The following is a 22,528-nucleotide window of genomic DNA, read 5'->3' as shown; positions in this document are numbered from 1 at the left end:
CCCGTCTCTGAGCTGGAGCCAGGGTCAAACTAACCCAGCCGCGTAATATCCCCCTCGCAGCTGGCTCAGGTTCTTCAGAGGCGGAGGCCTGGGCAAGGTGCTCCAGCTGCGCTCTTGACCGGGGAATAGTTTGCGCCGAGGAAAGATTTTGAAAGAGGCAGGGGGGGAAAATGAAGAGGTTTAATGGATTTGAAACGCTGGTCTGAAAAGTGTGCTGTTTCCTCCTCCGCCACAGGCTACGGTGCAGAGGTTGAGGAGAAGCTAATGAATCACCTCCTGAGCACTGAGAAATACAATAAGCTGATCCGACCGTCTATCAACAACTCTGAGCTGGTCTCTATTACCTTTCAGGTCTCGTTGGCGCAGCTCATCAATGTGGTAAGTCAACAAGGCCTTAGGGTCTGTAGCCAAGGTATAATCAACAACTTGTATTTATAGAACGGCTTTAATGTAGTAAAACATCGCAAGACGCTTCACGGGAATGTATCAAACAAAATTTGACACTGAGCTACATAAGGAGATATTAGGACAGGTGACCAAAAGCTTGGTCAAAGAGGTAGGATTTAAGGAGCGTCTTAAAGGAGGAGAGAGAGGCGGAGAGGTTTAGGCAGGGAATTCCAGAGCTTAGGGCCCAGGCAACAGAAGGCACGGCCACCAATGGTGGAGCAATTATAATCAGGGATGCTCAAGAGGGCAGAATCAGAGGAGCGCAGATATCTCGGGGGGTTGTGGGGCTGGAGGAGATTACAGAAATAGGGAGGGGCGAGGCCATGGAGGAATTTGAAAACAAGGATGAGAATTTTGAAATTGGGGCGTTGCTTAACCGGGAGCCAGTGTAGGTCAGCGAGCATGGGGTGATGGGTGAACGGGACTTGGTGCGAGTTAGGACACGGGCAGCCGAGTTTTGGATGACCTCAAGTTTACGTAGGGTGGAATGTGGGAGGCCAGCCAGGAGTGTGTTGGAATAGTCAAGTCTAGAGGTAACAAAGGCATGGATGAGGGTTTCAGCAGTGGATGAGCTGAGGCAAGGGCGGAGATGGGCGATGTTACAGAGGTGAAAATAGGCGTTCTTAGTTATGGCGCGGATGTGTGTTTGGAAGCTCAGTTCAGGGTCAAATATGATGGTAGGGTTGTGGTTCAGCCTCAGACAGATGTTAGGGAGAGGGATGGAGTCGGTGGCTAGGGAGCAGAGTTTGATTTCCAGATGTTGTAATGCAGGGAATCGCAGCAGTTAACTTACACACAGCAAGCTCCCACAAACAGCAATGAGATAAATAATCAGATCAATTTTCTTTAGTGATGATGGTCGAGGGATAAATGTTGGCCAGGACACTGGGGAGAACTTCCCCCTGCTCTTCTTTAAACAGATCTGTGGGATCTTTCTACATCCACCCAAGAGGGCAGGCGGGGCCTCGGTTTAACATCTCACCTGAAAGGCAGCACCTGTGACAGTGCAGCACTCCCGCAGTGTCAACGTGGAGTATGCGATCAAGTATCTGGAGTGAGGCCTGAACCCACACCCTCTGACTCAGAGACAATAGTTCTACCACTGAGCCACAGCTGAGACCTTATTTACCCTTTCGATTAGGCACTTTTACATCTTTCGATTAAGCACTTTACAGCCTTCTGGACTCAACATCGAGTTCAACAATTTCAGACCCCTATCCTTTTTTTTCCGTTTATTTTTTTTTCTCCCTCCCACATGGCAGCTGTCGATCATTCTGCCATCGCCATTTACACTTCATCTAGAGCCATCTTTTGTTTCTTAACTTGTCCCATTACCATCTCCTTTGGCCCCGCACCATCTCTTAATCTCTGTTAATGTCTCTTAACCTCTCCCGCCTTCCAGCCTATCACAGACCTTCCCTTTTGTTCTTTCCTCCCCTCCCCCCTCTCCCTGCCCCTACACTTGCTTAAAAACCTGTTCCATCTCCAACTTTTTCCAGTTCTGACGAAGGGTCATCGACCTGAAACGTTAACTTTGTTTCTCTCTCCACAGATGCTGCCTGACCGGCTGAGTATTTCCAGCATTTTCTGTTTTTATTTTATACCTTATTTATCCAGGTCGCTAAATGATAGTTTGAGGATTTTGTTATGGTATGATGTGTGCATGTAAGTTTTCTGTGTTCCTTCCCCCACCAGTGGTCTCCCCTCCTCTCCTAAAGTTGCTGTTTTATGCTGGGCCATGGTTCCACAGGCAGCCCCCTGGTCCCTCACCCAAGTGGCTGTACCTCTTGTGTGAGCCTACACAGCCAGTGTCGGCAGGGTACGCGATCAAGGCAGAGGGACCAGCCAGACGGATCTTTCCTGAACCTGTGCATCCCCGTGTTCCTGCCCAATTCTGTCCCCAGGTGACACCCACTTTCCACACAGAGGGTCACTGGATAGCTGATGCTCCTAGCTGAGATCGGCTGATGCAACACAGATTGGGACTCTAACCGCATTGTAATAGAAACATAGAAGATAGGAGCAGGAGTAGGCCATTTGGCCCCTCGAGCCTGCTCCGCCATTCAATGCGATCATGGCTGATCATCCAAATTTAGTACCCTGTCCCTGCTTTCTCCCCATATCCCTTGATCCCTTTAGCCCTAAGAAATATATCCAACTCCTTCTTGAATATATTTAATGAATTGGCCTCAACTAATAGTGTATGAACCTGGGACTATACCCCACTCTACATGGGCTTTAGGCATGCCTAAAACCATTCCGTGGCATTTGCAAATATTGTTCATGTTAACTCTCTGATGTCCCCCCCTTGTGTTTAGAATGAACGCGAACAGATAATGACAACAAACGTCTGGTTAAAACAGGTCAGTGGCTCTCAGTGTTTTCTAGAATGTGGAAATGTCCACTCCAGGCGTGGAGACGGGATCACTTCTGCTTGTGTGCTTCCTTGCAGGAGTGGTTGGACTATCGGCTGAGCTGGGACCCTGAGGAGTTTGAAGGGATTCGCAAGCTACGGATATATGCTAAGCGCATCTGGCTCCCAGATATCGTACTGTATAACAAGTAGGTTCAAAGCCCATATAAGGAAAGGCTTGCATTTATATAACGTCTTTCACCACCTCAGGACGCCCCAAAGCGCTTTACAGCCAATGAAATACTTTTTGAAGTGTGGTCACTGTTGTAATGTAGGAAATGCAGCAGCCAATTTGCGCACAGCAAGCTCCCACAAACAGCAATGTGATAATGACCGGATCATCTGTTTTTAGTGACGTTGGTTGAGGGATAAATATTGGCCCAGGACACCGGGGAGAACTCCCCCTGCTCTTCTTCGAAATAGTGGCCGTGGGATCTTTTACGTTGGATTGATGTCATGCTCTGTGGTGTTAGTAAGGGATGCGTTAATATATTCGTATGAAATTCCTGCGACCGTTATTATAAAAATGTCATTAACTAACCTAAAGTAAATTAATTAACACTTTAGGTAAAATAACGGATGCAGGAATTCCACACAAACTTGTTTCAACTGTGCTGTGAGATATTGGTAGCCAGTGCATTAACAGTTCATACGAAATCTTTAGATCTGCTATTTATTAAGTGTCAGCCGTGGCTCAGTGGGCAGCACTCTTGCCTCTGAGTCAGAAGGTTGTGGGTCCAAGTCCCGCTCCAAGAGACTTGAGCATATAATCTAGGCTGACACTCCCAGTGCAGTGCTGAGGGAGTGCTGCACTGTCGGAGGTGCCGTCTTTCGGATGAGACGTTAAACCGAGGCCCCGTCTGCTCTCTCAGGTGGACGTAAAAGATCCCACGGCCACTATTTCGAAGAAGAGCAGGGGGAGTTCTCCCTGGTGTCCTGGGCCAATATTTATCCCTCAACCAACATCACTAAACACAGATTATGTGGTCATTACCATATTGCTGAGTGTAAACTGGCTGCTGCGTTTCCTACATTACAACAGTGACTACACTTCAAAAAGTACTTCGTTGGCTGTAAAGCGCTTTGGGACGTCTGATGGCCGTGGAAGGCGCTATAGAAATGCAAGTCTTTCTTTAAGAGTGCGTTAAACCATTTGAAATAAATAAGCTGAAGTCTCTGTTAAATAGCAAATAGAGGAACGTCATGTGAACACCGTGCAATTTCAACTCATGCCTTATCGACTCCACTCCAATTTTGCCCAGCGCCGCTTTTCATTCGTGCTTTATTCCTTCTTTATCACTTTCCCTCTATTTATCTCCACAATCCTTTCTCCCTCACTTTAGTGCTGACGGGACCTACGAAGTCTCTCTCTACACCAACGTCATCATCTCGTTCAACGGAAGCATCTACTGGTTGCCGCCTGCCATCTACAAGAGCGCCTGCAAGATCGAAGTCAAGCATTTTCCCTTTGACCAGCAAAACTGTACCATGAAATTCCGGTCATGGACCTACGACCACACGGAAATCGACCTGATCCCCAAAACCGATAGCGCAAGCATGGACGATTTCACTCCCAGCGGGGAGTGGGACATAGTGTCACTCCCAGGGAGAAGAAACACAAACCCATTGGACCCAACTTATGTCGATGTGACATATGACTTCATCATTAAAAGGAAGCCCCTCTTCTACACCGTCAACCTCATCATCCCGTGTATTCTCATAACCTCGCTGGCCATTCTGGTGTTTTATCTCCCGTCAGACAGTGGCGAGAAGATGACTCTGTGTATCTCCGTTCTGCTAGCCTTGACTGTGTTTCTCCTGCTGATTTCCAAGATTGTCCCTCCAACCTCCTTAGATGTGCCACTGATTGGGAAGTATCTCATGTTCACCATGGTGCTGGTGACATTTTCGATAGTGACCAGTGTCTGTGTGCTGAACGTTCACCATCGCTCTCCCAGCACACACACCATGCCCCAGTGGGTGAAGACCGTTTTCCTGGATAGGCTGCCTTCCCTCCTGTTCATAAAGAGACCTCAAAACGATTGCGCTAAACAAAGGTTGCACCGACACGGGAAGAGCAACTTCTGCAGTGCCCATGTGAGTCCAGAAGACAGCCACAAGAACTCCGCTTTCTTTATAAACCCAACATCTGCCAAAGTTTATGACTTGAACATAATAGAAGCACCTGACGGTTTTGGCTGCCACCAAGACTTAAGGCTGAGAACTTCCACAAAATACTCCTCCGAAGTGCAGGAGGCCATCGATGGGGTGAAATTCATAGCAGACCACATGAGGAGCGATGATGAAAATCAGAGTGTAAGTGCGACTTTACTAGATCAAGTGGAGCCGCAGATCCAGCATCTGGGCTTATGTGGGGTCAGCCGTGGCTCAGTGGGCAGCACTCTCACTTTTGAGTCTGAAGGTTGTGGGTTCAAGTCCCACTCCAGAGACTTGAGCAGAAAGTCTAGGCGGACACTCCCAGTGCTGAGGGAGTGCTGCAATGTCAGAGGTGACGTCTTTCAGATGAGACGTTAAACCGAGGCCCCGTCTGCCCTCTCTGGTGGACATAAAAGATCCCCTGGCACTGATCAAAGAAGAGCAGGAGAGTTCTCCCCGTGTCCTGATAATATTTATCCCTGGACCAACATCACTAAAACAGATGATCTGGTCATTATCGCATTGCTGTTTGTGGGAGCTTGCTGTGCGCAAATTGGCTGCAGCGTTTCCTACATTACAATGTACATTTGCCATGGAGGGAGTGCAGCGAAGATTCACCAGACTGATCCCTGGGATGGCAGGAATGACGTATGAGGAGAGATTGGGTCAATTGGGCTTATACTCGCTGGAGTTTAGAAGAATGAGAGGGGATCTCATTGAAACTTATACAATTCTAACAGGACTAGACAGACTAGATGCAGGAAGGCTGTTCCCGATGGTCGGGGAGTCCAGAACCAGGGGTCTAAGGATAAGGGGTAAGCCATTTAGGACAGAGATGAGGAGGAATTACTTCACCCAGAGAGTGGTGAACCTGTGGAATTCTCTACCACAGAAGGCAGTTGAGGCCAATTCATTAAATATATTCAAGAAGGAGTTAGATATATTTCTTAAGGCTAAAGGGGTCAAGGGATATGGGGAGAAAGCAGGGACAGGGTACTGAATTTGGATGATCAACCATGATCTCATTGAATGGCGGAGCAGGTTCGAGGGGCCGAATGGCCTACTCCTGCTCCTATCTTCTATGTTTCTATGTTACAACAGTGACTACACTTCAAATGGTAGTTCATTGGCTGTAAAGCGCTTTGGGACATCCTGAGGTCGTGAAAGGCGCTGTAGAAATGTAAGTCTGTCTTTTTGGGCTTTAATTTGTCACACTGTTGACCCACTTAAAGCAGTGTTAAGTTTGTTGTTCGTGTCCATCTGCTTTTAAGAAACTATGGGCCAAGTGAAGGAGAGCACCAAGTAGGAGAGAAGGTGGTAGTGAATAGGTGATGCCAAGCTTGGATTTTAAAACCCTGTAGTAGGAGGAAGACTGAAGAGAGGTGAGGAGATCCATAGCTTTGAGGTGCTGGGAAAGAGTAAGTTAGAGGAGATGGTACGATGAATCTTGATTTCAACACGGGGAGGATGTAGGAATGAGAAAGAAGAAGTAGGGCAGAGTATTTGGGGAACAAGAGAGATTCCAAGGAGCACTGATTGTAGTAACATTGATGGAATAACTTGCCACAATTAAAAACCAAGGTTGCTATGGAGAGGTTGGAAGCTATAGGTGGGAGAGGGATCACCTTTCAGATAATGACCTTTTTCTTATATCGTGTCTGATGTAAGAAAACTACTAGGCACTTGGTCTAAGCATTAAACAAAGCTTTAATCAACTGTTTTACAACATGGAGGTCTAGTTGTGTCCTTCACTAGTTCCTGTTAAAGAATGTCCTGAGCAAGCTGGGCCTGTGCCTGAGTATTTATACTCTCCCTGGACAGCGCCACCAGCAGGCCGCCCAGTATTATTTCATAAGTTATTTCCACATGAATGACAGGATTCACGTCAGTGTCGAGTAGTCAAAGATGTGAGACCATTCCCAAATATTTAATTAAAGGGACCCTGCACATTATCATAGCTTAACCAGCTCACTTCCATTCAATAATTAAACCCATTATAGTGAGGTTGACGGTCACTAGGCAATCAGTTTCTCTCTTAGGCAGTCCCTCGGAACCGAGGAAGACTTGCTTCCACATTAAAAATGCGTTCTCAGGTGACTGATGAGTCCAATGCGGGACCTACAGTCTCTGTCACAGGTGGGGCAGACGGTGGTTGAAGGGGCGGGTGGGTGGGGTGCTTGGGTTGACATGCGTTCCTTGCGCTGCTTGCGCTTGGCTTCCGCTTGCTCCCGGCGAAGAGACTCGAGGTGTGCGGCACCTTCCCGGGTGCTCACGCAGAAATGCCAAACGATGGATGATAGCAGAAATGAGGAAAAAAGTCCCACGGGACGCTTTTCTGAGATTGGGACTGGAGTGCATTGTTGGGGCGAGGTAGTGCGAGCGTTAACTGTGCTGCAGCTGGCCTAGGGATGCTTGATGCGAAGGTGGGCGTATGAAATGGAAAAGTGTTCCACTTGATCGGCATGAATATCTCTTCTCTTGACGAGCACAAACTTCACCAAAGCGTTTAAAGATAGGAGAGAGCGAATGTGAATGGGGAATCTAAATCCCGCATGAAATGAGGGAGTGTTGCCCTGCCATCCTGCGGCGTCCTGAGGTTGTGAAAGGTGCTGTATGATGCAAGCCCTTTCTTCCCTCTATCTTTCTTTTCGTACACGAGATTCGGTGAACTGAGGGCTGAGTCTGATAAATGGCGCTTCCGCCTCTGGTTCTGTCGGGGGAGCCTTTGCCAGGAGGTTTTGACTCACGGATTCAAATTGAAAGCCAGCAGAGCGCTGAAGATGACTGTAGGCATTGAGTCGAAACGTCCCTGAAGAGTTTTCACGCAGCACTGGGCAAACTCTGCATAATTACTCCAGAGAACCATTATAGTGGAAGTAAACGAAATTAGTTTGAAATCAAAGCCTAAAGGAAACAAGAGTTTCATTAAAGGGAGATGTGAGATCGGCCAATGGCTTTGTACAGATAGGCACCATGGATGGTACTGGGCCTCACACACCAGGAGGTCCTAGGTTCAATTCCTGCTCCGTGCTGGGGTAGCTGATCTCAGTATATCAGACAGTCATTTTTTTATTTTTTTATATTAATTCTTGGGATGGCAAGGCCAGTATTTATTGCCTAACTGCCCTTGAGAAGGTGGTGGTGAGCCGCCTTCTTGAACCGCTGCAGTCCGTGTGGTGAAGGTGCTCCCACAGTGCTGTTAGGGAGGGAGTTCCAGGATTTTGACCCAGCGACGATGAAGGAACAGCCGATATATTTCCAAGTCAGGATGGTGTGTGACCTGGAGGGGAACTTGGAGGTGGTGGTGTTCCCGTGCGCCTGCTGCCCTTGTCCTTCTCAGTGGTAGAGGTCGCGGGTTTGGGAGGTGCTGCCGAAGAAGCCTTGGCGAGTTGCTGCAGTGCATCTTGTAGATGGTACACACTGCAGCCACGGTGCGCCGGTGGTGGAGAGAGTGAATGTTTAAGGTGGTGGATGGGGTGCCAATCAAGCAGCTGCTTTGTCCTGGATGTCAGAGTGCTACAATTAGCTCTGGACTGTTTCCACTGGCAGGAGGGTCAGTAACCAGGGAAATAAATTTAAGATAATTGGCAAAAAAGAACCAGAGGGGGAGGAGGAGGAGTTTTTTTTGATGCAGCGAGTTGTCATGATAGAAATATTGCACACGTAAAATGCAATATATTCTTCTTCTTGGAATGCGCTGCCTGAAAGGGCGGTGGAAGCAGATTCAACAGTAACTTTCAAAAGGGAATTTGGAGAAATACTTGAAAAGGAAAAAATTGCAGGGCTGCGGGGAAAGAGCCAGGGAGTGGGATTAATTGGATCGCTCTTTCAAAGAGCCGGCACAGGCACGATGGGCCGAATGGCCTCCTTCTGTGCTGTAAGATTCGATGGACTGAGGAAGAAGTCAGAGTTCCCACTCCTGATCTCCGTTCAGTTGCTCTTTGTTGGAACGTGTCGGCACAGATCGGGGGGGCTGGCCTGCTTTGCCTTGCACGGTTATGTCACTTGCTAAGAGTGACGGGCTGGACCCGCACATGAAGATTGGCTTCTTAGGCGAGTTACCCGAGAGGGCGGGTACCCCCAGGACTGTACAGCAGCATGTTAGGAGAGGAGAGGAAAATTAGACTATTGCAAAAAAAAATATTGATATTGTAGCAGGGTGATTGAGGGCCCTGGGATCTTTACATGCACCTGAAATAGCAGAGGGGGCCTCAGTTTAAAGTCTCATCTGAAAGACGGCACCTCTGACAGTGCAAGCTGATGAGGGTCCTGATCCCCTTAAGAAAAAGAAAGACTTGTACTTATTTAGTGCCTTTCACAACCTCAGGATATCCCAAAGCACTTTACAGCCAGTGCAGTATTTTTTTTAAATGTAGGAAACGCAGCAGCCAATTTGCACACAGCAAGCTCCCACAAATAGGAATGTGATAATGACCAGATAATGTTTTTAATGATGTTGATAAGTGAGGGATAAATATTGGCCCCTGTTATGTCCGTGTATCTTAATGTTGTGTCCTTCAATAATCAGACAACAGACTGCAGGGAACGATCAACAGGTGTTTACTGAATGAGGGTTACTCTAGAACTAACTGTACAGATCACTACTCAGGGTTTATATACAGGTGTGGTCACTGCCGGTACTACAGTATACAGGAGCTGTAAAAAGTAGTTCTCGCCCTTAAGGTATATATACATTACATACATTACAATTCCTCCCCTTTTAGATTAACAGTACCATAATATTCATTTAACAATTAACATTTTTAATATACAATGTTATATGAAAATAGTCCATTCATATATTCAGTCTCTGGGGAGGCTTCCTGATTCTTTCTGGATAACGCCTTTCCCGAGTGTCTCGCTCTTGGTGCGGAGGCGATTCTAGCACCCTGTCGTCAGTTGATTCATCAGCTTCCAATGCTATTGTTTCTGAGGTAGATGCGACCTGTGCGTCGGGTTCCTCACCAGGTACGTATGGCCGAGACATGGGGTTGACTCGTTCCTGTGACTCTAGGATCTGGTCAGCATGGCGTCTCACAATGTTCTCCCCAACATCCACTGTGTACATTAGTGGCCCCTGCCGTGTGCATATCGTTCCTGGTTGCCATTCCTCTGTTCGGTAGTCGCGGGCCAAGACTGGTTGCCCTACATTGAAGCTCCTTGTCGGCTTCTCATTGATGTGCTGGAATTGCTTACTCTCAACTTCTCTTCGTACATTTGGTCTGAGCAAATCCAGACGAGATCTCAACCTTCGGTTAAAGAACATCATGGCCGGGGCCTGGTTGGTGACAGCACGTGTCGCATTTCTGTAGGCTAACAGGAAATTGTCCACCTTATGCTGCAGTGGAATGTCGTCATCGCACATGGCCTTTACTGCTTTTTTAAAGGTTTGTACGAACCTCTCAGCCAATCCATTTGTGGCCGGATGATACGGGGCGGATGTGTAATGCCTTACCCCATTCCTTTTCATAAATCTTCGAAACTCTTCGGACATAAACTGTGATCCATTATCAGAGCAAATCTGCTCTGGCAAACCATTCCTGGCAAAAATGGTCCGTAGGACTGCAATAGTTTTCTCCGTGGTGGTGGAGGACATTTTGATCACCTCAGGCCATTTTGAGTGCGCATCCACGGCTATTAAAAACATTGAGTCCATGAATGGACCAGCAAAATCAATATGCACCCATTGCCATGGAGATGAGGGCCACTCCCATGGGTGTAGAGGGGCATGTGGTGGTGCATTTTGGACCTTCTGGCATCCTGAGCAGCTCTTTGTCAGGTCCTCGATTTGCTGATCGATCCCCAGCCACCACACATAAGCCCTAGCAAGGCTTTTCATTTTCACCCCTCCCCGATGACCTTCGTGAAGCTCATTGAGCCCTCTCTCCCTTAACTTGGGTGGAATTACCACTCGGGATCCACACATCAAGGTCCCCTGGCATACTGACAGCTGTTCTCTTCTGGATGAGAATGCTGGCAACAGTGAGTCGCCATGTGCTGGCCATCCCTTCACCATCAAATCATATACCCGAGACAGTGTCGGGTCATTTCGGGTCTCCTTCTCTATACCAGCGTTAGTTACTGGCAAGCATTCAATTATAGTCGAATGAAATATTTCGACAGGATCCACTGCTGGTGCTTCCTCCGCAGTAGGCAGTGGCAGGCGTGATAGCCCATCAGCGTTTCCATGCTGTTTCGTGCCCTTATACTCGATTTCATATTGGTGCGCCCCTAGAAAAAGGGACCATCTTTGTAGCTGTTGCGCAGTCATCACCGGAACGCCCTTCTTTGGATTAAAGATGGAGACAAGTGGTTGGTGGTCAGTCAGCAAGGTGAACTTCTGCCCGTGCAGATAGTGATTGAACTTTTTCACTCCCCACACTAGGCTGAGGGCCTCCCTGTCAATCTGGGCGTAGTTACGCTCGGCTAAGGTTAGTGACCGAGACGCAAAGGCTACTGGCCTCTCCGAGCCGTCCGGGAATTTGTGCGACAGCACCGCTCCAATGCCATAGGGTGATGCATCACACGCCAACCGAATTGGTAGTGCTGGGTTGAAATGAGCCAACACCTCTTTTAATGTGATCAATGCTTTGCTCTTCTGGAAAGCTCGTTTACATTCGTCACTCCACTTCCATGGTACCCCGGTTTGCAGTAGGGTGTTCAGTGGGTGTAGTACGGTAGACAAATTCGGCAAGAACTTATGGTAGTAGTTCACCAGCCCGAGGAACGACCTCAGTTGTGACACATTTTCCGGTGCTGGAGCCTTGACTACTGCCTCAATCTTTTCAGGGGACTTATGTAACCCCTCTTTATCAATAACGTGGCCACAATACGAGATCTGCTTCTGGAAAAACTCGCATTTGTGGCGATTAGCTCGGAGCCCATATTCCTTCAATCTAGTGAGCACCTGCTCCAGGTTGGCGAGGTGCTCACTGTCATTTTCGCCCGTGACCAGGATGTCGTCCAAATAACACTGGGTCCCTGGAATCCCTTGCAGGACTTGTTCCATTGCCCTTTGCCAAATAGCCAGAGCTGATGCTACCCGAACACCAACCGGTTGTATTGGTAGAGACCTTTATGAGTGTTGATCGTGAGGTACTGTTTCGAGGCTTCTTCTACCTCCATTTGCAGGTACGCCTGGGCCAGATCAATCTTAATGAAGCATTTCCCTCCAGATAGCGAGGCGAAAATATCTTCAATCCGCGGAAGCGGATATTGTACAGTGTGAAGGACTGGGTTCACTGTCACCTTAAAGTCCCCACAGATGCGAACCTTCTTTGGTTCCTGAAATAAAGAATAGATTTGCCTTCCAAAGCTAGGCTTTATTAACTTTAAAATCTGCAGCACATCTTCCCACATCCAGTCCCAACCAAAGCTGGAAAAGAACTGAATTTAAGGTGGCCACAACACATCATGTGATCATCAACTACCAATGAGATTACAACATATATCCCAAGGCAGTTAACAAACAACCAATCACAATACTTTTACTAAACAAGGAATAATCACCACATTCACCCCTCCTTTTAAAATATACTCCAACCTAAATAACCTTTACAATTTATAATTAATTATTTACAACTAAAACTATGCACAACAAGAATAAAACTGTTCACATGACACAATACTAAGTGAACAACAACAAATAGTAACATTGCACATAAGTATTAAGTATCTCTCAACTAAAACAATATACTATAATATTTCAACAATTTTAAAACATTACTATCAATTTAAAAGTCCATTTTCAATCGGTCGACCGGATATCTTGTTCGTGTCGACCTTCTTAACCTTGGTGAAATTCCTTGCCCTCCCACACCAGAAGGCACAGAAGTATCTTCAGCAGGAAGGCTATCCATATCCCGATTTTCAACGGTTTCCGGATTAGAAATCCCATCAGAAGGTAAACTGGGACGGTCATAAACATCTATCAAGGGCTGACTAATAGAAGTATAATTATCTGCAATCGGATTGGAAATATTCATAGTATCTGTAACAGCATCCACATTATCTGAATCATGACTATTGTTAATATCCTCAGAAGAGGGCTGGCCCCCACAAGGAGCCAAGTCTTTAATTGAAACAGTACTTTCTTTCCCATCTTGGAATCGAATATGAGCATATTGGGAATTTGCCTCCAACAGCTCCACCTCCTCCACCAAAGGATCATATTTTGACAATCTAACATGGCGTCGAAGCAGCACAGGTCCCTGCATAGTAAGCCATGAAGGTACCGAATATCCCGTAGTAGATCTCCGCGGATAGTTAAAGAGCCTTTCATGGGGGGTCACATTAGTAGCCGTTGAAAGCAATGATCTAATGGAATGCAGGGCATCAGGCAGTATCATTTCCCACTGTGTATTCTTAAGGTTCCGGGATGTCAAAGCCAACATAACTGCCTTCCAGATCACCCCATTGTATCGTTCGCACTGTCCATTACCCTGGGGATTATACGGGGTAGTTCTACTAGTAGAAATTCCCCGACTCTGAAGGTATTCCTTCAACTGGGAAGACATAAAAGAACTTCCCTGATCCGAATGGATATACGCAGGCATCCCAAAGATGACAAAAAGTTGAGTCAGACATTTAATAACTGTAGCAGCTGATACATCTGCACAAGGAAAAGCAAAAGGGAACCTTGAAAACTCATCCACAACAGTAAATACATATCGGTTTTGAGTAGTTGAAGGAAGAGGCCCCTTAAAATCGACGCTCAAACGTTCAAAAGGAGAAGTAGCCTTTATAAGATGAGCTCGTTGAGGCTTAAAGAAATTCGGTTTACACCGAGCACAGATAGAACATGATGAAGTCATCCGCTTGACGTCTTCAACTGAAAAAGGCAAGTTCTTACTGCGTACAAAGTGTATCATCCTCGTAACCCCAGGATGACATAAGGCATTGTGAAGATTAATAAGCGTATCTCCGTGAATCACAGAACAATAAGCCCTCGACAGTGCATCAGCAGCAACATTATCCTTCCCCGGACGATAAACTATGTCAAAATGGTAACATGCCAACTCAATCCTCCATCTCATTATTTTATCATTTTTGATCTTTCCAAAATGTTTAACATCAAACATAAAGGACACAGATTTTTGATCAGTTACCAACGTGAAATGTCGCCCCGATAAATAATGTCTCCATTTACGCAATGCTTCTACTATTGCGTATGCCTCTTTCTCTATTGAAGAATGTCTTTTTTCACTATTGTTCAAAGTACGTGAGAAAAAGGCCACAGGTCTTCCATTTTGGTTCAGAGTAGCCCCAATTGCAAAATCCGAAGCATCCGTCTTGATCACAAAGGGAACCTGCTCATCAATAGAATGCACAATTGCTCCTAAAATATCCTTTTTAAAATTCTCAAAACATGTCCTGGCCTCCCATGATAGAGGATATGTCGTAACCCGAATAAGAGGCCGGATCTTCCGTGAAAAATTTGCAATCCAATTAGAATAATAAGAAAACAGTCCAACAACTCGTTGCAAAGCCTTAGAATTAGTAGGACAAGGTAAATCAATCAATGGTCGCAAACGTTCTGGATCTGGTTTAATCTTGTTTCCCGAGATAATATACCCCAATAGATTTACCTCAGTAGTCGAAAAGATACATTTCTCTTTGTTAAAAGTTAAACCAACTTTTTCCGCAGCTTGAAGGAATCTTTTTAAATTAGAATCATGCTCCACCCTTGATTTGCCACACACTGTGATGTCATCTAAGTATGAAAAGGTGTCAGAGAGGGAGTTATCACTTATAAAAGCATCTATTGCCCATTGAAAACAAGCAACACCATTAGTAACACCAAATGGTATTCGGCAAAACTGATACAGCTTTCCACCAGCCTCAAAGGCCGTATATGGTTGATCCTTCTTAACAATAGGAATCTGATGATAAGCACTCTTTAAATCAATAGTGCTAAAAACCTTATACTGAGATACTTTGTTGATAAGCTCATCAATCTTAGGCAAAGGGTACGCATCTAATTGAGTATACCTATTAATAGTTTGGGAATAGTCTATCACCATTCGTTTCTTGTGTCTCTCGTTAGTCGTGACAACTACCTGTGCTCGCCAAGGCGAACAACTAGGTTCAATGATTCCTTCCAATAAGAGACGTTGAACTTCAGAATTAATAAATTCTCTATCCTGACTACTATATCTTCTTGACTTGGTAACAATTGGCTTACAATCCGACAACAAATTGGAAAAAAGTGATAATGGAGAAATAGATAAAGAGGTTAATCCACAAATAGATAAAGGTGGCTTAGTCCCTCCAAATGAAAGACTAAGAGACTCGTGTAACTGAAGCACATCATGTCCAATCAAAATATCCGCACAGAGATTAGGCAAAACAGATAGGCGTATATCAGTATACGTATTACCTAGAAGAATCATTTTCACAAAGCAACAACCAGCTATTTGTGAAGTAAGGGTCGTCTGAGCCATACACACCTGATACGTAACAGGCGAAATTTTCAAATGCTTCTCCTTCGCAAACTGAAGACTTATAAAACTCTCAGTACTGCCCATATCTATAAGGGCCTTCACTTCCAACCCATTAACTTGAGCCGTAACTATAGCTTTGTTTAGGCCATGAGCAAATGCAGCAGAAATTGATGCAATAAACGCCCTATCTAAAGGCTGAATAGTCACAGAGGAGGTAGTGGAGGAGGGCCCTCCCAAACCATGAGAGGAGGAGGTAATTGAACCTGATGATTTGCACACGCGTGCATAATGACCTCTCTTGCCGCATTTACTACACACAGCCTCCCGAGCAGGACACCTCAGACGAGGGTGCCGGATATTCCCACAAAAATAACACTTCTGAATCCTAGAGGCAACAGCCGCTGAAGTAGAAACTGTTTCAGAATCTAGTAAACCACTCCCATTAAGTCCACATAATTCCTTTTCATCCGAAACTGCCGAAACCATAGTCGCAGGCCGATTAAAAAGAGCATAAGAATCCGAACTTCTCTGAGCCACATCCAATGTAGAAGCTTGCTCAAAAGCACTTTTAAGATCCAAAGTCTTATTTTCTAACAACCGCTGACGAATTGATCTAGACAGTAATCCATTAATAAAAGCATCCCGTACCGATTCTTCCTTATACTCTTCAGCCGTCACGGCCTTATAATTACAGTTAACACTAAGGCACCGAAGTGCTTGTAAATAAGTATCCAAAGATTCTCCCACCTGCTGCCTACGGGCAGATAGAAGGTGACGTGCAAATACCTCATTCTTTGGTTTAACAAAAATCTTTTCCAATGTAGAAATAGCCACTTCATAAGTTTTACAGTCCAAAATATATTTATATACATCCAGAGCAATGTAGTTGATCAGCATATTCAGCTTATTTAGAGACTCTTGATCCAACACGCCCAAAACGTTTTTAAATGTACAATACCAATGTTTCCATTTATCATCCACTCCAGCAGAATTGGGGTCAGCCTTGAATCGTTCTGGTTGAAGATATCGCTCCATTCTAACATAAAGTTAATAAATTGAAATAAAGAATAGATTTGCCTTCCAAAGCTAGGTTTTATAAACTTTAAAATCTGCAGCACATATTCCCACATCCAGTCCCAACCAAAGCTGGAAAAGAACTGAATTTAAGGTGGCCACAACACATCATGTGATCATCAACTACCAATGAGATTACAACATATATCTCAAGGCAGTTAACAAACAACCAATCACAATACTTTTACTAAACAAGGAATAATCACCACAGTTCCCCAGGCGTATTACTCAATGACCTCTTCATTACAGGAACGATGGGTGTAGCCCACTCACTCCAGTCCACTTTGGACAGTACTCCTGAATGTTCCAAACCTTCCAGCTCTGCTTCGACGGCTGGGCGGATCGCATAAGGTACCGGTCTGGCCTTAAAAAACTTTGGGCTTGCATTTTCCTCTATTTTGATCGTCGCTGTTATGCCTTTTAGTGTTCCGAGTCCCTGCTGGAACACTTCTTGTGAGTCAGTTAACATTTTTGACAGTCGCCCAGGTGTGACGTCGTCACCCTTTTTGGCATCTACAGTCAGTGCTTGTATGGAATGCCAATCTAGCTGTATCTTCCGGATCCATTCACGTCCTAGTAGTGGTGGTCCTCCATCTGGCAATACATATAGGTCCATTTTTGGTGTTTCCTTGCCGTTATATATAACGTTCACCCTTATTTTTCCTTTGAGGTAGACTTTTTGCCCCGTGTACATCTTCAAGACAATCTTTGTATCTCTCAAGGGTATATGTGAGAATAGCCACTTGTAGTCCCTTCGGTTTATGACTGTTAGGGCTGATCCTGTGTCCAATTCCATTTTCACTTGGACTCCTGCTATCTTGAGCGTGACCCAGATAGTTTGGTGATCCTCCATTTTGATCACATTATGTAGTTTCAGACAACCCAGTTCCTTGCTTCCGGAGTCTGTATCACTCTTCTGTTCGTCTGAACTACTCACTGTCACCTTATGTACCTTCTTATACTTCTCCTGTGGAGATTTCTTGCTGCTGGTTTTCTTTCCCGACCTGCAGACTCTTGCTATGTGTCCTACTTTTCCACACTGTCTGCACACTTTGTCCTTGAACCAGCAATCATTATGGTCGTGTGTTGTTCTGCCGCAGCGATAGCACTTCACTGTTCCGTATGACATTTCATTTGTGCCATATTCTTGCGGTCTCCGTTGTATCTCTGCAGCACCCCGTTCTGCTGCTTCATGTGATACTGCAATGCTGAAAGCCTTGTCCAGCGTAAGATCCTTTTCTGATAGAAGCCGTTTCTGGGTTCCTTCACTTTGAAACCCACACACAAACTTGTCCCTTAAAGTATCTGCTAGTCCCGTTCCAAACTGGCAGTGTTTCGATAGCTTGTGCAGTTCCGTTAAATACTCAGCATTACTTTCATCTTTATGCTGGTTCCTTTTGTGAAACTTAAATCTTTCTGCTATCAGCAGTGGTGTGGGGTTTAAGTGGTCCTGTAGGATTAACACTATGTTTTCAAAATCCTTTTCTACTGGCTTCTCTGGGGTTACTAGGTTTCGTAGTAAGCCATACGTTTTTGCACCCATTGAATTCAACAATACCAGCGCTTTCTTGTCATCTGGCACTTCATTCGCCTTGCAGTATACTTCTATGCGTTCGACATATGTCGTCCAATCTTCGACTTCATTGTCGAACGCTGTGATACTGCCACTCTTCAGCATTTTTGGGTGTGGTTAGACTGGCTTAAAATGGCATCTCCCGCGCTTTCCTTTCTTCCCCGCTGCGGCTTAAAATGGCGTCTCCCATGCTGCTGCCAACGCCGCTCTCGGCGGTCCTCGTGGCAAATGGCGACGCCCTGTGGGTTTTGTGCGCTGCTCCTGCGCTGTTGCCAACGCCGCTCTCTGCGGTCCTTGTGGCAATGACAGCACCTCGTGTTTTCCTGCGCGCTTCTCTCCCCCGTTGACGCTGCTCAGCCCTTGACCACCGGCTGCACTCTGCTCTCTCTCGTCTCTCTCCCCCGTTGACGCCGCTTGGTCCTGAACACTGGCTGCGCCCTGTGCGCTCTGCCCTCTCTCTCTCTCCCCCGTCGACGCTGCTCAGCCTTTTTCTGTGCCGCTTGGTTGGGCTCTAGCCCGCCGTTGTCCGGGAAGGGTCTGTGCAGTACCTGTTGCCAGCCCGTTTCGCTGGACCACCGTGACTGGAAAGCCAAGCCTGGCTCTCGACAGCCTCCCCTGCGATGCTCAAATCTCCGCTGGATGACTGGGCGGTTGCCTGTGGTCGACGCCTGTGCTTCTGGACTCGACCTTCTTCCACTGTTCTCCAGGAGCAAATCCCTGGGAGGTGATGCAGAGTTGCAGGTAGGTTCGAATCTGCGTCGTCGCCACTGTTATGTCCATGTATCTTAATGTTGTGTCCTTCAATAATCAGACAACAGACTGCAGGGAACGATTCAACAGGTGTTTACTGAATGAGGGTTACTCTAGAACTAACTATACAGATCACTACTCAGGGTTTATATACAGGTGTGGTCACTGCCGGTACTACAGTATACAGGAGCTGTTAAAAGTAGTTCTCCCCCTTAAGGTATATATACATTACAGCCCCAGAACACCGGAGATAACTGCCCTGCTCTTCTTCGAAATAGCGTCACGGGATCTTTACATCCACCTGAAAGGGCAGACGGGGCCTCAGTTTTAAAGTCTCATCCAAAAGATGGCACCTCCGACAGTGCAGCGCTCCACTGGAGTGTTAGCCTAGCTTTACGTACTCAAGTCTCTGGAGTGGGGATTGAACCCACAACCTTCTGACTGAGAGGAGAGAGTGCTACCCACTGAGCCATGGCTGAGGGCTGGAACCTTACTTTTATAAGTAAACTAGCTGGGGGAGCCCGGCTTTGCCAGGGCTGTTTTGGGCCGGGCGGTTTAAATCGAGTGCGAGGCTTTGGGCCCTCTCTGTGTCCCTCTGTGAATCTGCTGCCAGGCAACATTTTAAATCGAGTCCCAGGCTTTTGGACCCTGTCTGTGTCCCTCTCTCAATCTGCTGCCGGGCAACATTGCTACCTTTTAATACCTTGAAAGATGAAAGTGAAAGTACTTATAAAACGTTTTTGGTAAATCTTATGTTATTTTTAAAAGAGATACTAACTTTTTCAAAGCTGGATAAGGAGAGTAGTTTGAGCTGGAAGCTGAAGTAATGGCAGTGAAACAATGGCTGCCAGATCCCTGAGATGAAAACGATTAGTCCCGCCCCCACACACACACCGATTGGCTGACCATCAGGGGACTGTACTGTAGGATTGGTCAATCGTGACGGCACAGGATTGGTCGAACCTTGACGTCAGTCAATCAATGTTAAGTAGCAGATAATGAGTTTAATTTTGAAGGTTTTTTGCATAAGGCGCGAACAATTTTCGTCCGACCGAAAAGTAAATATGCTTACGACCGTCTCGGAAGCGTAAGCTTTCTTCGGAGGTAACGCGCGCATAGGTACGCTCTATAACTTTCGAGCGCATAGCCGGACAGACGCACACCCGAGGACAGACAGACAGATAGACAGACAGATCAACTCGTTTATATATATAGATAGATGCAACTGGAGTAGAGGGAGACTTTGCCAAGCCGGCTGAGTATAAAAGGGCAAGGTTCCAGAGAAGTGAAAAAGAACTGAAAGATCTACTGCGTGGTCTTGCTTTGTGTTGTGTGAATTATAAAAAAAAGTGTTTTGAAACTTGGATTGTTCGAGGAGTACTGTCTGTAGGAGAAAGAAGGCTCGTGTAATAAACAAGATATAAAATGCGTTGAATGTCTTGTCTTCCAGGTGACTGAAGACTGGAAGTATGTAGCCATGGTGGTGGATCGCCTGTTCCTCTGGGTCTTTATCGTAGTTTGTGTTATGGGGACAGTCGGATTGTTTCTACAACCATTTTGTCAGAGTCCCAACATCACCAACCCCTGATGGATCTCTGCCTCTGTGCACAAACTTTCATCGTTCACAGAACTTTTTAACCACGGACTGTTTTGCAGCAGGAAGCTGGAGTGTTTAACGGTGATGCACAGATTCCAGTGTCCTTCAGAATGGTCTCCTATATCTATCTATCTATCTTCAAAATGGCTGCACTATAACAAAAGGCATTATTATATGAATTGTAGCATAACTTTGCCTTAATAACCAACTTCTGTAAAAACAAGCAAGGTTTTGGTTTGATACAAAATACTTCTGATTATTTAACTTTGTAAAAAAAAAATTCAGTTTTTGACAGCTGCATTGTTCTAAATAAACCAAAACACTGCACAAAGTTTGTCAGCCCGTTTGTTTCAAGCCATCATTGTTGGACAGTGATGAAAAGAAACTTCAGAAAGGAACACTGGAATGGAAAGGACCAGCTTTCCCCTTGGATCTGTTGACACGAACCCCAGCCCAGGTCTCACTAGTAACTCGCAGTACTGGAAGCAAGAGCCATTAAAGCAATGGTCTGTTGAACCGAATGGAAATCAGTACCGCGTCACAGTATCTTCATACAGGCGTTTCGAGTTTTAGATTTTTCCGAGAGAGTATTTCAGCATAGTACTGCTGTTAGTTCAGATTTTACTTCTGCAATGCTGCCAAGAGTCCAGAACTAGGGGGTCACAGTCTCAGGATAAGGGGTCAGCCATTTAGCACTAAGATGAGGAGGAATTTCTTCACTCGGAGGATGGTGAATCTTTAGAATTCTCAGCCCCAAAGGACTCAGTCGTTGTGTATATTCAAGGCTGAGATCGATAGATTTTTGTCTGCAGGGTGACCAAGGCTGGGAGCTGAATATCCAAGGATATTCGATATTTAGGAAGGACAGGCAAAAAAGAAAATGGAGGTGGGGTGGCGTTGTTAGTAAAGGATGAAATCAGAGCAATAGTGAGAAAGGATATTGGCTCAGAAAATCAAGATGTATAATCAGTCTGGGTGGAGCTAAGAAGCACCAAGTGGCAGAAAACATTGGTGGAAGTTATCTATAGGCCTCCAAACAGTAGTGGTAATGTAGGGGATAGCATCAAACAGGAAATTAGAGATACATGTAACAAGGGTACTATAGTAATCATGGGTGACTTTACATATAGACTGGCCAAACCAAATTAGCAATAATTCTGTGGAGGATGAATTCCTGGAGTGTGTACGAGATTTTTTTTAGACCAGTACGTTGAGGAGCCAACTAGGGAACAGGCTACCCTAGATTGGGTATTGCGCAATGAGAAGGGGTTAATTAATAATCTTGTTGTGCGGGGTCCTTTAGGGAAGAGTAACCATAACATGACAGAATTCTTCATTAAGATGGAAAGTGAAGAAGTCCAATCCGAAAGTGGGTCCTATGGTAATGAGATGGAGGATCAGCCATGATCATATGGCATGGCGGAGCATGCTCGAAGGGCCGAATGGCCGACTCCTGCTCCTATTTTTCTATGATTCTATGTTTGTGCACTAGGGGAATCAAGGGATATGGGGATCAGGCGGGGAAAGTGGAGTTGTTGTAGCAGTTCAGCTATGATCTTATTGAATGGCGGAACAGGCTCTCGAGGGGCTGAATGGCCTACTGTTGTTATACTTGAGATTTTTTTTTAATTTCAGAGTTCTGCAATTGTGAAATCGAAGGGATTTAGGTGGATAATTTTAAAGGTAAATAAGTAAGAAAGAACTTGCTTTCATATAACCCCTTCAAATTACAAAGCACTTTGCATACAATGAAGTTTTTTTGAAGGGCAGTATGCAGGCAAATGCAGCAGCCATTTGTCTACAGCAAGTTCCCACTAATAGCAGTGTTTATTAAAAAAAAGACTTGCATTTATATAGCCGATCTCCACTGGTGCAGCAGTGAGGATCGCTACGATGGACCTTGGGCTCTGGAAAATGAACCAGAATTCCCGGTCCCGATCACTATCCAGGGATTCCTCTGTTGGAAAGTGCACGTGTGGGGGCAATGAAAATAGGCTCAGGCTTGTCCGTGATGCCCTCCGTGGTCCAATAGCCTGGTGATGCTCTGGCTAGCTGGGGGGGTGGGGGGGGTGCAA

The 22,528-nt window shown here is 45.8% G+C and overlaps 1 protein-coding gene across 1 annotated transcript; it reads left to right on the top strand.

Moving 5' to 3' along the window:
- Positions 1-20,772, top strand: LOC147097399 (neuronal acetylcholine receptor subunit beta-4-like). Its single transcript, XM_085972346.1, has 5 exons — positions 1-378; positions 2,766-2,810; positions 2,900-3,009; positions 4,204-5,176; positions 20,307-20,772. The coding sequence occupies exons 1-5, from the start codon at positions 184-186 to the stop codon at positions 20,442-20,444; spliced, it is 1,461 nt and encodes a 486-aa protein (XP_085828472.1). The 5' UTR covers positions 1-183; the 3' UTR covers positions 20,445-20,772.
- The last annotated feature ends 1,756 nt before the right edge of the window (positions 20,773-22,528 follow it).

Source organism: Somniosus microcephalus, chromosome 32 (genome assembly GCF_052327205.1).
Source record: "Somniosus microcephalus isolate GS21.2 chromosome 32, FLI_Smic_1.0, whole genome shotgun sequence".
In the NCBI taxonomy this organism is placed as follows: domain Eukaryota; kingdom Metazoa; phylum Chordata; class Chondrichthyes; order Squaliformes; family Somniosidae; genus Somniosus; species Somniosus microcephalus.
The sequence above is the reverse complement of the archived record's forward strand: the minus strand, read 5'-3'. Positions and strand labels throughout refer to the sequence as shown.